The sequence below is a fragment of the Schistocerca americana genome, chromosome 2 (genome assembly GCF_021461395.2).
Source record: "Schistocerca americana isolate TAMUIC-IGC-003095 chromosome 2, iqSchAmer2.1, whole genome shotgun sequence".
Taxonomy (NCBI): domain Eukaryota; kingdom Metazoa; phylum Arthropoda; class Insecta; order Orthoptera; family Acrididae; genus Schistocerca; species Schistocerca americana.
Genome location: NC_060120.1, coordinates 694,760,318 through 694,776,074, shown reverse-complemented (window position 1 = coordinate 694,776,074; position 15,757 = coordinate 694,760,318). Strand labels below are relative to the sequence as shown.

General features: G+C 39.2%; 1 protein-coding gene across 3 annotated transcripts in view; it reads right to left on the bottom strand.

Moving 5' to 3' along the window:
* LOC124593519 (aspartate--tRNA ligase, mitochondrial) overlaps window positions 1-15,757 on the bottom strand; it is a 146,484-nt gene that overhangs the window by 72,033 nt on the left and 58,694 nt on the right. For all 3 annotated transcript variants that reach the window (XM_047131938.1, XM_047131941.1, XM_047131939.1), the window contains one exon: window positions 16-183. In XM_047131938.1, coding sequence (XP_046987894.1) covers window positions 16-183 — 168 coding nt within the window. The remainder of the gene's footprint in view (window positions 1-15; window positions 184-15,757) is intronic.

Genomic DNA, 15,757 nt, shown 5'->3' with positions numbered 1-15,757 from the left:
AATTAAAATTCTTACCCCAGGAGTTCTGCGAAATAATGTAGGCGTTTCCACGTCCACAAATCCAGATGCGCAGAGATATTCCCTCATTTTCATAGTGACTTGAGATCTGAGTCTAATATTGTGTTGCATATCTGCAAATCGCAGATCAAGATATCGGTATTTCAGGCGTAGCGGTTCTTTTGCCTGAAACAAAAATTTGACATTTTATAGGGGCAGGCATATTGCCCTTGCAAGATAGTTGCTTATGCTGAGAACTTAGGCAACACTGGAAGCAACCGCATCAGCTACGAGCTAATCAGCTCACTTGTCATAAATAGTGAGGACTGAAAGACTATGTGAAAGCTGTAGGACTATACCAGAAGCACCAACGCATAGAGCTCCAGTGTTGTGCCGGAAAGACCTTCCGGAAAATGATAACAACAGTTATGCACCAGATGCATACCAATAATGCTCTTAAGAAGAGCAAGGGTTTTAGTTTCTTGAAGTTATAAAATGCCACAAAGCAACACAGACTGCTGGCATGCAGTATAGGTGCACATACACCACACTGACATACAAAGGAACCCAACCCAATTGCCTGAATGTTTTTGGAATGCAAAAGTAAAAATCAGCATCCTCATAAGATAAAATCTAAGGCATAAAGTTAATATGATCAAAATTAAATTCATGTGCAAGAGGCAATGCTTCACAGTAGCTCTCTGTCAACTAAATTTCTTGCCAATGCTTTAAAGCAACAGAGCAATGTCCCCAACATCACATCATCTCCCTTGTCATTTCATTGACGTTAAAGAAGGTTCATAGGCAAAATAAAAGTTGAAGTACACTGTATCGATCCTGAAACATAAACAAAACTGATAATTGTCATTTTAGTGTTGCTACATGTATTTATTAGGAATGTTTCAATATCTAGTTTTATTAACTTTAAAACCACCTCAAAATTAATTTTAAAAGTTTAGCTTTTCATGCATATTATATTACCCTGAACAAGAATTTTTTAGGTAAATTTTGTCGTTTGGATGTAAAAATATCCTTAATATCAGAATGAAATTTTCACTCTGCAGTGGAGTGTGCACTGATGTGAAACTTACTGGCAGATTAAAACTGTGTGCTGGACTGAGACTTGAACTCGGGACCTTTCCTTTCACGGGCAAGAGCTCTACCGATTAAGCTACCCAAGCATGACTCGCAACCCATGCCACAGCTTCAATTCTGCCAGTACCTCTTCTCCTACCTTCACAGGAGAGCTTCTGTGAAGTTTGTAAGGTCCCAAGTTCGAGTCTCAGTCTGACACACAGGTTTAATCTGCCGGAAGTTTCATATCCTCAACATGTAACACGTTAGTCAACTGACACAGCTATTGCCTGTTTCTGTTAGCTTAGTTTGTTGCCTACATCTGTACTTCCACAGGAGAAGAGTGCACGCACACTGCCAGTCTGACTAGCTCATGCAGCAAATGTAGAAAACATTCAACTCGGTACCAACAGGCCTTTCTCCACCGTACCAGGCCTGCCGGGCTCTTCAATAAATCATAAATCATGATCCCCAGTGCGTGTGCTGGCATCAGTGTGACAGACATCGACGGAAATAAAAAGAAAGTGTAAACATTACTAATCATCAAAAAATGTGCAGTTTTCTTTAGTTTTCTTATTGTGAGTAAGCTGTCTTACTCCTTAGTTTCCTGTTGCCTTCCCTGGTAACTGACAACTCTAGGGTAAATACTACACTGGGCCAATGTTTCTGCTTCTGACTCTACCTAGCAGAATTTACATGCATGGGAAACTACCTCTGTTGCTTCTTACTGTAATACTTGTTGTGTCTGCTTTATGCCACCCATGATAAATATGACAGTGCTCAAGTAATCTCATCATACCCAAATTAACACGCAAATCAATGCTATATGTTCCACACAAATCTCAAAATGCATGCTACAGGCTAACGTGGCAGAATGACACTACTGGCTGGAGTGTCACATGGTACATTGGTCCTTGCCACTGAGCACTGTCCCACCACCAGGCTATAGTATGCGGGAAAACTTCTGCTCTTAGTGGATTCTCACATAACTATTAGTGATATTCTCGTAACAAGTAACATAGCAATGGGACTGATACCATCACTACAAAATTTTACTGCCTCAAGATGACACGACAATGTTATCACAAGTAAGAGATGGTTATCTTAATTTACAAGATTACTTCAGGATGACATGACAATGTTATCACAAGTAAGAGATGGTCATTTTAATTTACATCGGGCATCTCTCTAAGAGTCATCCGTCACATTTCCTCCGATGTTTTGGAAAAAATTTGCAGTGCAGTACCTGTAGTGTGAAGAAAGGCACAGGTCAAGGTTCAATTCTGGGAGAGGACATCACAGTTTGTTACCATCTACCCCCCCCCTCCCCCCCCCCCATATATACACTCCTGGAAATGGAAAAAAGAACACATTGACACCGGTGTGTCAGACCCACCATACTTGCTCCGGACACTGCGAGAGGGCTGTACAAGCAACGATCACACGCACGGCACAGCGGACACACCAGGAACCGTGGTGTTGGCCGTCGAATGGCACTAGCTGCGCAGCATTTGTGCACCGCCGCCGTCAGTGTCAGCCAGTTTGCCGTGGCATACGGAGCTCCATCGCAGTCTTTAACACTGGTTGCATGCCGCGACAGCGTGGACGTGAACCGTATGTGCAGTTGACGGACTTTGAGCGAGGGCGTATAGTGGGCACGCGGGAGGCCGGGTGGACGTACCGCCGAATTGCTCAACACGTGGGGCGTGAGGTTTCCACAGTACATCGATGTTGTCGCCAGTGGTCGGCGGAAGGTGCACGTGCCCGTCGACCTGGGACCGGACCGCAGCAACGCACGGATGCACGCCAAGACCGTAGGATCATACGCAGTGCCGTAGGGGACCGCACCGCCACTTCCCAGCAAATTAGGGACACTGTTGCTCCTGGGGTATCGGCGAGGACCATTCGCAACCGTCTCCATGAAGCTGGGCTACGGTCCCGCACACCGTTAGGCCGTCTTCCGCTCACGCCCCAACATCGTGCAGCCCGCCTCCAGTGGTGTCGCGACATGCATGAATGGAGGGACGAATGGACACGTGTCGTCTTCAGCGATGAGAGTCGTTTCTGCCTTGGTGCCAATGATGGTCGTATGCGTGTTTGGCGCCGTGCAGGTGAGCGCCACAATCAGGACTGCATACGACCGAGGCACACAGGGCCAACACCCGGCATCATGGTGTGGGGAGCGATCTCCTACACTGGCCGTACACCACTGGTGATCATCGAGGGAACACTGAATAGTGCACGGTACATCCAAACCGTCATCGAACCCATCGTTCTACCATTCCTAGACCGGCAAGGGAACTTGCTGTTCCAACAGGACAATGCACATCCGCATGTATCCCGTGCCACCCAACGTGCTCTAGAAGGTGTAAGTCAACTACCCTGGCCAGCAAGATCTCCGGATCTGTCCCCCACTGAGCATGTTTGGGACTGGATGAAGTGTCGTCTCACGCGGTCTGCACGTTCAGCACGAACGCTGGTCCAACTGAGGCGCCAGGTGGAAATGGCGTGGCAAGCCGTTCCACAGGACTACATCCAGCATCTCTACGATCGTCTCCATGGGAGAATAGCAGCCTGCATTGCTGCGAAATGTGGATATACACTGTACTAGTGCCGACATTGTGCATGCTCTGTTGCCTGTGTCTATGTGCCTGTGGTTCTGTCAGTGTGATCATGTGATGTATCTGACCCCAGGAATGTGTCAATAAAGTTTCCCCTTCCTGGGACAATGAATTCACGGTGTTCTTATTTCAATTTCCAGGAGAGTGTGTGTGTGTGTGTGTGTGTGTGTGTTTATATGATTGACTAATAATAAAAATATAATATATATGTTTTAATATAATAACAATAACAATTTGTTTACATCAGTGCTCAGGGAATATCTTTAGGGTAACTTCCAAGAAATTACAGTTCAGGGAAATACAGCATCTGAAAAGCATCTGTCCAAAAATTTAAAAAGTAGTTGTGCTAAGCAATTGATTGAAGAACTATAATTGCAACCAATTCTCACAATTTTGATATAAAAATTTACAAGACACAAAATCAAAAAGTTCTTTCACCATTATTAATATTTCACTCAGCACGACTGTGAACACAGGTCTGCAAACTACAGTTCACAGATCTGTAAATGAGAGGAATGCTGTTTCTTTCAGTCTTAAGACTACAGATACTTGCAGATCACACGTACCCCTATCTTTGCCATGTTATCGTCTGAACAAAGATCTAAGCCATGTGACAGAGAGCAAACATTTGAGCTCTACATGAAGTGCAGCCAACAGTTATGGTTTTTCTCATTTATAACTGAAATCAAGCTGATTTCAACATTTGAAAAGGCTTCTTGTATTAGTATTACACATGTAGTAGTATGTTTACCCCAGTTTCTCTCGAACTCCCAATAATAGCTCAATGAATACAATTTTTATATTTAACCACATCAAATGCCAAGAAAAATTTTCAAACATTGTATTAACAGCTCTCTCCTTTTTACAAGCAATGGGATTACAGTTCTTCAGCGAATTCCTGGGTCTGTTACAAAATGAATCATTTAGTTTTCTGGCAATTTCTCAAAATAATGTCTAAATGTTTTTATGCTTTTAGAAGAAATGACACCCATTTCTATCCATGATATTCAGTTTTTATACAAAGTAAGCACTTACATTTAACAACTTTTTGCTTAATGTAGCACACAATATCAATATACTGTGCATAAAATAGAAGAAAAGTTGATTATAGACAAAACTCTTGCAGGGAGTTTGATATAAAATTCTGTCATCTCAAATTCTTTGTCATTCATTGAGGTTTAGATCTGAGGATCAATATATTTTCAAGAAATTTCACCACTGTAATAAATTATCTTTACTGTAAATAATACAATACACTCAACAGTATTCTAGAAGTCAACCACAAATGAATGCTGCCACTAGTCAGCTGATTGAGAAGCTGGTTTCAGCACAATGTCGTCATGAGCGGTCTGCATTTCTGTGGTCTTCGCCAGGGCAACAAGTAATTTTAGGTAACGTCCAGTTACTTTTAAAAATTTTTATCACAGCTTAAGAAAGCCACTCCTGTTTCTTAATAATTTTATATGAATTTTCACTCACAAAATAATATGAAATACAATATGTATGGGTTATTGTGTTCAAAAACCAATGGGAGAAACTACACCTGCAGTCTTGAGACAATTTTTAAAAATTAAGTTCATGCGAGGAGCAGCTTAGTTGATGAGAGTCTTCAAGAGGCGCTGATAAAGAAGTATCCCAGCTTTCTTTCTTATTCTTGGTTCTCTTTACTAGCCCCTTTTCTTAGCTGATCAATGTGAGGCCTTGTGTTTTGCCTTTAACCGTGGGATGCATATACAGGGCCTCCGAGGCCCTTGTATGTCTTCATTTTTAAAAAAATTCTGTAATCTTTTGTTTGATTTCGAACTGCTTTCCAGTACTCTTTCACTAACACCGTGACATTCCTCCTATCAAGTCTGAATGAGATAACTTTTTAAGTTTTTTGTATAATTCAATATGTTTACCCATACACCGTGAATGCATAAGTAGGGCTTCAGAAGCCTTCACACATTTATAAATGTTCTTTAGTCTATATTGTCTTCAATATTTGTTTGGGAGCAGTTATTAATTCAATAATAACTGCAGTGGTATTTCCAGAAGCAAGAGTGCCTGGGACTATTTCATCTCCAAGGAAATACTAGAGGAAATCATCAACTGCACATATATTGAAGGCAGAAGAGTGGCTGCTTTACATGGTAAAACGTGGAAAAACGTTTCACTTGCTGACATGGAGGGTTTTCTTGGTCTTTTACTGCATTCTGGTGTTGAGAAGAGTTGGGATGTCCCTATTAGAGAATTATTCTTGGATGAGACGGCAAATCGTACATATAAGGCTACCATGTCAGTAAATAGGTTCGAGGATATAAGGAGAATGATTAGATTTGATGGCAGGCGTACCCGTGAAACTCGATCTGCAGATAACAAATGTGCAGCTGTTCGCTATGTATGGGAACTATTTCTTGACAAGTGTAGAAATAGAATGATTCCCAATGATTCGCTCACAGTTGTTGAACAGCTAGTCCCATTCCATGGAAGATGCAGCTTCACCCAGTATATGCCCTCTAAACCAGCCAAGTATGGCATAAAAATATTTTGGTTATGTGATGCTACACTTGCATAAGCTTTAGACAGAATTGTTTACACGGGAACGAAGACCCATGAACCTATTCAGAAAAATCTTGGATTGAATGTGGAGAAAGATCTTGCTAAAAGCATTGAAGGATCATCCAAAAATATTACTGTTGACAACTTCTTTACTAGTGTGCAGCTGGCAGAAGAGATGCTTCAGAAGTAAATTACAGTGGTGCGAACAATCAAACAAAATAAACCAGAAATTCCAAATGAGACGAAACCATCTGCCTCAAGAGCGATTCATTCCTCTTTGTTTGCATTTAGAGGTGACATTACATGGTGAGTTATGCTCCCAAAAAGAAAAAGTCTGTAGTTCCCATTAGCACAATGCATCACGACAGAAACATTGACGAAACTCATGCAAAAAAGAAACCACATATAATAAAGTTCTATAACTCTACGAAGGATGGAGTAGATCAAATGGACCAGAAAATTCATTATTACACTTGCAAGAGACAAACAAGAAGATGGTCATTTGCATTATGGATGAATATGATGGACGTCGCAGTGAAATTTTATTTTCTGCCCAACATCTGACATACCGTAGTGGAAGAAGTGATAAAAGGCGTTTGTTCCTAAGAGATTTAGCAGAGGAAATGGTAAGACCACTAATGGAACTTCGTATTCAGATTCCTAATCTCCCAAAGAAAATCGTTGATGCCATGCAAAGATGTGGTGTTCAAAAAGATGTCATATTGCCGAACCAACTACCTGTTTCAGGAAAAAGAAGAAGGTGCAATTATTGTCCATATAATAAACACAGTAAAAGTGCTATGAAATGCATTACGTGTAAAACCAACATTTGTAAGGGACATAGTGGCGTTCTTTGTGCTTCTTGTTTGTCACATGATGAAAACAAAGAAAAATGCAATTTTATGTGAACAATGAATAATAACTTTTTGTCAAAATATTACCTATATACGTAATATTGTGAATAAAGAGTATGTTTTAATTGAAGAAATTGAATAAATGTTATAAAATGTTAACTGCAACTTATAAGTGAATTAATAAAATTATTTGTATATGTTGTATGTAAATGGATGTAACTAACAAAAATTCACTCTTAGAGTTTTCAAAAAAAAATTAATAAAATGTTAATCAGGCCCACCAGATCCTGTTACTGTATCTTAGGAATTTTTCAATATGACAATAAATTTGACAGAAATAAATTTAACTCCAAAGAATGATTATATGAAAAGAAGAAAATTTAAAATTAGGGCAGGGCCTTGGAGGCCCTGCATATGCATTCATGTGTGTTTCCTGCACCATGCATCGTAGGGTTAAAAGGCAATACTGCTAGCAATTCTTCCCTAAATGCTTTATTTCCAATATACAAAAAACTGCACGAAAATAGATATTTGATCTCTATCGACGATGAAACAAGACCCATGAAGTGCAATAAAGTGGCAAGGTATATTCTGCTGAAGTTCAAGCCCACTACTTTTATTGTCAACAGCCCAAATCACAGTTTTTATAGTATAGCTTGTGGCTGACAATGGAATACCTTGTATTGTGGCAACAATATTCTTTTTCTCTTCAAGAGGTGCTGTGGCCGCTTCCAACATACATTTTTTAATGATCTCTTTCTGAAAATGGCTTCTGGTGTTTATTTATTGTCCAACATACGCATAATGCTGCTTTGTCAGATTTTTCTTGCCTGCTCAGAGCGATTTAGTAAGGCCGTGCTTTTTCTGTAAAAAGCTAGATACGCCTGAAATTTTCTTTGATAAGCTTCTATATCTCCATCTACACACACATTTTGCAAGCCACTGTGTGGTGCTTAGCAGAGTGTATCCTGCGCCACAACTAGTCGTTTCCTTTCCCATTTGACTTGCAAATAGAGTGACCGAAAAACAACTGTATATATGCCTTTGTACGTAATCTCTCTAATCTTATCTTCATGGTCCTTACACGAAGTGTATATTGGTGGCAGTAGGACCTTCCTGCAGTCTGCCTCAGATGCCAGTTCTCTAAATTTTCTCTTACTCAAACTTACCGGTAACAAATCTAACAGCCTGCCCCTGAATTGCCTTTAATCTGATCTGGTGCAGTTTCCAAACACTAACAGTACTCAACAATGGGTCTCATAAGTGTCCTATGTGCAGTATTCTTTACAGATGAACCATACTTTCCTAAAATTCTCCCAATGAACGATCGTGCATTTCCCTTCTTGAAGAATAGAAAGGTACGTATGGAGCAGACACTGTCATTGGTTTAACACATGGCCTATTGATGTAACATTTATTTCACTGTTAAGCTGATGCATGTTGTCGTTCTAACCAACACAGATTTGTCTGCTATGGACTGACTGTTTTGTGACCAAAAATCTGGCCCTTATATATCCTCAAAATAATAAGGGCCGAAACTACACATTGTTTGAAGTTAAATTCACAGAAATTACAATTAAAACGTAACTCAGTAAATTAACTGAATACATCGAAAAAGTCATTCCTTTTAACAGTTTCTTCTACTACAAGGTTTAGGCGAATTATTTATTTAAATCATGAAATTAACAAATATTGTTATGCAAACAATACTTTTGACAAAACTGTTAATTAATTAAAGAAAGGCTTTGCTAACATGTTTTTGATTAGAGCCAAATAGATCCTTTAAGAATACTATTAGTTGTTCCTCCAAATGTTTATAATTAGTACAGAAGTTGTATCTGTTTATACTTCAACAACAGAATTTAAGTTACAAAACAATTACTGATTTCATCCTAGAATGAAAGTTTTAATTAGGATTAGTCAAAACAAATTAGGAAATCAATTACTTACATAAAACTAAGCACAAAATTAGACCTGGTGTTAGATTCTTTAAAGCTGAGGGCCAATCTTTCTCTTTTACGAAAATGCAGATTATATTCGCGTATGTTAATGGTAATTAGTTAAAATTGAAAAAATGAATTTAAGTGGGCAGATGGCAAAACCCAAGAGTGGAAGTAAAATCATCCCAGCTTGTGTTGTCAAAACTGGTCTACGAGTGAGTGGATAGTAGCGTTGGACCCACTTAGCAACTTTATGAAGGACCAGAACTTTCTTGGGCTCTGACAGAGGTGGTTGTTGTAAGCATTGATCTTTTTACAGACACACAAATTTCTCTTAGCATTTGCCTGTTGGCATTAGCGCATTCTCTTTTGAACTGAGAGTGCAACAGTCTTTGCTTCCTCAGCATTTTTTTAACTTCATTGTTAAATCGCAGTGGGCCTTTCTGTCCTTAACCCACTTACTCGGCACATACTTCTGCAGAGTATGATTTACAATCCCTTTAAACTTTGTCCACAACTCCTCTATGTCCATCATACTGAACTGAATGATGCCAATTCATTATCTAAGTCTGATTTTAACAGCTGTCTATTTGCTTTTTCTAGCAGAAATACTCACCTAGCCCTCTTCATTGATTTATTACCCAGGGAAAAATTTTTATGGAACTGCTGAGGAGTTGTTTTGTAGTGTTGCTTTCAATTGGCAGTTTTAACAAGAGTGACAGTTTTGTTGCATACGAGGCAAATCAGAAGAGCTCCAGGCATATCCTGCAGCATAAAACAATATTGTTCAGTCCATTCTTTCAAAAAATTCATATTTTGACTATCAACTTTACACATTTTGTGATCCATATCAATGCAAGAAAACATTATTAGCCTTGAAAGTAACAAAACATGTTAAGAACAATGCAACAACTGCTGAAGTGATGATAAAATTCGTCTAATTTACTTATATTTGTTCTTTATAAAGATACTGCTGTATGGCACAAATCACGTGCCAACACATTGCAAAGGAGATGCTTCTGTGTCAAAGTGTACGTCGATGCGCCACAGAGGAGCCACTTTCACGTCACAGGTTGCCATCACCATATATACCACCCCTAACAACAAAATTATCATTTCACATCAAAGTTTTGTACAGTGGGATAAGCTTTTGTTCAAGCTAAGATCACAAAAATTATGTTAAAATGAATATGTCCGCTTTGATTAAAAGAGGATTCATAGGTTGTTGGAGAGAGAGAGAGAGAGAGAGAGAGAGAGAGAGAGAGAGAGAGATAATTTATAAAATTTCCAATTTCATTAAATAAAATTCTTGCATTGCCTTCGGGTGTACAGAGATTTTATGTGGATCAACATAACATGTCTTCTGCACTACACAGCATAGCAACTATGTATTTAATTTATGTACTAACCATTAAGAACTAAAATCAGTCACACAATTAGTTGTAAAATATAATAAAAAATTATATGAATGGCGTAGAAACATTGTTATTCACAGAAAATATTTTTTAAATAATTTACCTGAGTAATATATGCTTTAAAGAAATTTTTGGTGATCCAGTTCTTGTCCTTCCATGGCCCAGACATGGACTGTGGTCCACCAGTTGCCTACCACAGGTCTAAGCCTTCAAGAGTTTCTACACACATTTGAGAAGTCAGTATTTATGTAGTGAAGGGCCTTACTTTTTCTGTTTTGTTTTACTCAGTTTCCAGTATGTGCCAGTTCTACTTGTGGACTCACAAATGTGTCAGATTTGTCGTTGATGGCAACTGTGGCCAGTCTGAGAATGTGTGCCTTTTGCTGGCCACTCAGGCTGCAAGCTCACCACATGGGCTATCTCTCACGTAGGCAAGTGGGAAGTATCCCATCTTAAACAAAGTCTGTAATTTTCTAGGAGTCCATGGCATTTTTGTGAGTCTTAGTTTTCATGTTATTTTATACTCCTAAAGTTAGCTAAGAAATTTGTAAATTGATGTGTTTCAAAATACAAACACTTTTACTTCTTGTCAACAAACATCAGTCTGTTTCTTGCCTTTTTTTTTTGAAGAAAAAGGTATTTTTAAAGTTTAACAATGTAGGAAAAGACAGATTGCTACTTATCTATCTTTTCCTACATTGTTAAACTTTAAAAATACCTTTTTGTAACAAGAAAGAGACTGATGTTTGTTGACAATGGAAACACAGCATTCTGGTCCAAGAAGCTGGGGTTGGTGATCATGCATGCTTGATTTGTGTGTGTGTGTGTGTGTGTGTGTGTGTGTGTGTGTGTCGGCACGCGCGCGCACGTTTACTGATGAAAGCTGTGGCCGAAAGTTATATGTGGGTGACTTTTAATTGTGTCTGTCTGCAACTTGACATGTCTTCTTTACAGTACTTAGCAATCATCTTTTCCTACATTGTTGATATTCTTACCTGGAGTTTCCATTTTTTAATTTTTAAAGTTTTTTTCCTGCCTGTTTGATTGTCATATCCCAAATTAGTCTAATTTGGTATATGATTTAATCATGTGTGTTAACAGAGACAACATAACATGGCATTAGCAGGCATAGAATGCGGCATATGACATGAAATCCTTTTAGCATCAAATGCAGTTTACACCAAAAAATGAGAGACATCAAAAGCCAAACAATGGCAAATCCAGAATGGAATTTAGCAATATTATGAGAGGGAAAGTTCTTATTCACCATATAGTGGAAATGCTGAGCTGCAGATAGGTACAAAAGTTTTCAGCCACTAAGCCCTTCTTCAACAAAACACCACACACACACACACACACACACACACACACACACACACACACACACACCAGTCTCAGGCAACTGAAACCACACTGTAAATTGCGGTCGACATAGCACTTTTCGTATGTAATCCTCCTCGGTATCCTGCACCTTTCAAATCACTTATGACATTTATCATGAATTTGGCACTTAGCACCTTTCTACAGTTATGTATCCAATTATTGCTACTACCACTACTTCTAACACAGTAAAATGAGGTGGCCCAGTATTTGAAATAAGAAAATAAAATGAATAATAATGTTTAGATTCAGAAGTGACTTTAACGTGAAGAGTTAGGTTGGGCGGTGAACCAATCCATTCTATTTACAATGGTGTCCAAAATTAAAGCAACAAACAGAAATTTTGAAAGGTTGCGTTTATTTTACCATAAAACACTATCAACAGGTGATGATAAAGAAGAAACAATATAAAGTATACAGAACATAAACAACTGCAACATGTAAATGGTAGACAAAAATGTTCTTAGTTTTTCCCACCTTAACTGATTTGCACAAACATTCTGATAACTGGTTTATGTGCTCAGTATGGTGTGTGACCACCTATGGCAACAACACAGGCCTTACAACAATGGGGCATGCTGTGAATGATGTCATCAATCTCATGTTGAGGCAATAGCACCCTTTCTTCCCGCACAGCTGCTCACAAGTCTTGGGGAATGGTTGGTGGATGCTGACATAATGCAGTTCATCTCCCTAGTTCATCCCAGACATGTTCTATGAGATTCACATCGGGAGAGCAAGCAGGCCCCACCATGTGTACAATATCTACCGTTTCTAAGAAAATATCAACTGCCGTGCTCTATGACATCGAGCATTATCGGCCATCAGTACAAAGTCTGGGTCCACAGCAACTTGCAATAACTGCACATGAAGTCCCAAGGTCTTGTCAGATACCTAACAGCAGTTAAACCTTGCTGATCACCATACAATTTCATGGTCTTTGGGATACAGTTTTGTTCTATATAAACTGCCATCACATCCAAGACACAACAGAATGATTCACATTAAGCGATCAGGCCCCACCAGTGTGAAACTGTCCTGCTCCCATTCTTCCTCCAATGCAGAGTGTCTGGTAAGTGTCTTCTCTTTGCCATACTGCATCATCTGTGACTGTATACACAACTGTTGTGCCTGTGGGAGTGATCAACATAATTCCTGCCCACAATATTAGGGATCTTCCTCAACTGGTCTCTTTCCACAATATTTGGGTCCCAAAATTGCGTCCCATGTTCTCTCCAGATGCGAATGCATTGAGAGTTGCTGTCCAGACCAAACTGCAACTCATCGAAAAGAACATTCGCCACTATTTGATCGTCCAGGTGGCATGTTGATGACTCCACTCTAGATGTTCTCTTCCATGAAAATGTGTCAGAGGTACACATACATCAGCTCTCCGCCAATAAAGGCCACTCTGCCAAAGCCTTCTGTACACCGTTATCCTCAAACAACACGTCCAGAGGATGCTGTAAGGTCATATGCCAGTTGGCGTGCAGTACTGAGGAGGTACTGTCATGCCCTTACAGCCAATTAATGGTTCTCTCTTTCTGGAGTCACAAGTGGTCGTCCCTGCCCTGGTCTTTGGGATACAATTTTGGTCTATATAAACATTTATCACATCCAAGAAACAATGGAACCACTCACATTAAGCGATCAGGACATGCCAGTATGCAACTGTCCTGCGCCCATTCTTCCTTTGGCCTTCCACTGCAGAGTCTGGTAGGTGTCTTCTCTGTGCCATAATGCATTGTCTGTAACTGTATACACAGCTATTGTGAATGTGGGATTACTCGGCAAACACTACCCTGTTTGCTACGTGCCCTGACTCATTGTTGGCATGGTTGTCCATTGACTGGAATGCCATCTTTCATACAGAACACGATTGTACAGACATCTGTTGACAGTCTGTATGATTATACACGGGACTGGGAAATAGTGGTTTGTTGCCTTAATTCTGGACATCAGTGTATTCCCCCCCTCCCCATAAAGGTTTTACCCTTGTCACTGATACTGGTTTCAGTAATTTATGTATGCAGGAACAGAAGGAAATTGTTCTTATTATTGAAGCACTTGTACCTATAACAAGGGCATAATGAATTTGAAAGGAATTCCTTACTGCAGACAACACATGTTTAACAGGTATGGGCTTTGATAGTACAGGCTATCACAGCTATTATTAATATTTTAAGCAATATGGCCAAATTGAGCTTAAACCATTCCTCAATTTTCCCATTTCAAGTGCCATGGTACACTGCTACTACGTCCGGCCCAAACAATGCTTAAGCATTAAGTAATGTTTATAATCTAGTGAATGCTTAACATGAAAAGTTTTTAAGAGTACGCACCAAGGAGACAAAATTTGCACATAACCTTGTCACTTTCTGTACATTATTATGTAAATTTTTATAATGGAAATTTAATTGAGTCACACCCAGGGTCGGAATGCTTTCTCTGTCGCTTCACATACCTCATTGGCAACTCATATAACAGTTTTAATGAACAACCTGTGGGTCTGCTGCAATTCGTTGAATAAACAAACAATCCCACAGATGATTATTTCCATTGGAGATCATCATATTAATGGATTTCAGCATTTTTGCATGTGATTAATGTAACTGAATTAATCTGAGCAACCAGATGTAAAATGTGTATACATATGCTTTACATAATACATTCAACTGCATGGTACCCCTGTACTACTACAGATGAGACGAACAGGATTTCTTGTGTAATTACTATACTACAATTTTAATGCTAACTGTTTGTTTAAAAAGAATTTTACTTATTTTCTTACTTAGTAATTAACTAGCAAGGTGAACATAAATTTACATGAATCACAGCAATACATTTACAAACTTAAGGTGAACCAAACCATTGCTTGAATAATATCAAGTCTTGATGTGCATATTGATGCATTTGATATCTGGATAATTTAATACAAGCAAACTGTGAGAACTGAGGAATATGGTTGTTGATATAAGGAAAACATGTAAGCTTAATGAAAAGCTAGTATTGCTATGTGATGGATCAAAGTTAGTTCTATGCTAGTTTATAGTTCATCTTACTAGGGTAATGCTTTCAACACTCGTTCATTTGCAAAGGGCGGCAGGTGTGAGGTTACTAGATTTTCCTTGATTTTATAAGTAATAATTCTGATGGATGCAGTGGACTGGTGGGAAAATCACATTCTGTAGTAACATTAAATGAATAAGCTTGACATGTTTCACATTAGTGGGAAGAGGAGATCAAAGATTTTAAGTTATCCCTAGTTGGGATCATACATCCTTTAAATAACTTTGTTTTTTGTTGTTGTTGTTGATGATGATGATGATGATGATGATGATGTTGTATGTCCATCTGAGGTTTTCCTTTTGGGCTTTGTTCATTGGTGTGTTTGATCGAACTATGCCCGATGCCACTCTCAATTGCAGGAAAGAGATGACTGTGGCATACGGTGGTCCAAGAAATACCAATGACCCGAATATCCAATGGACAAGCATGTCAGCGGCATTAAAGCTTCTTTGTATGTTTATGTTATGAGCTTGTCCACCAAACATAATGCGAGTGAGTCGTCATACAAAGAGTGAAGATCAAATAGTGTTTTAGCTATGAGATGTTGATTTGCCTCTGTAGCACAGTTAATAATAACTACTGTAATGAGTTACTACGGAGACTGTCAGGAGTCCATTGACTTTAACTGCATCAGAAGAGTTTGACAGACATGGACTCTCACAAACTTCTTGAAGTTGTGGCTGAACAAGAACAGCTGGAATCAGCTACAGTAGCAACTTCACCATGAAAAGTGACCAATCAGCAACACACACACAGGATGCCAGAGACTCGGACACTCCAGCTGGCGACTGTTGACCCATCCTGCTCCAATGAACACCCATATCAACATTCTGGCTGCAGTGTCATTACAGCCTCAAACCCCACTG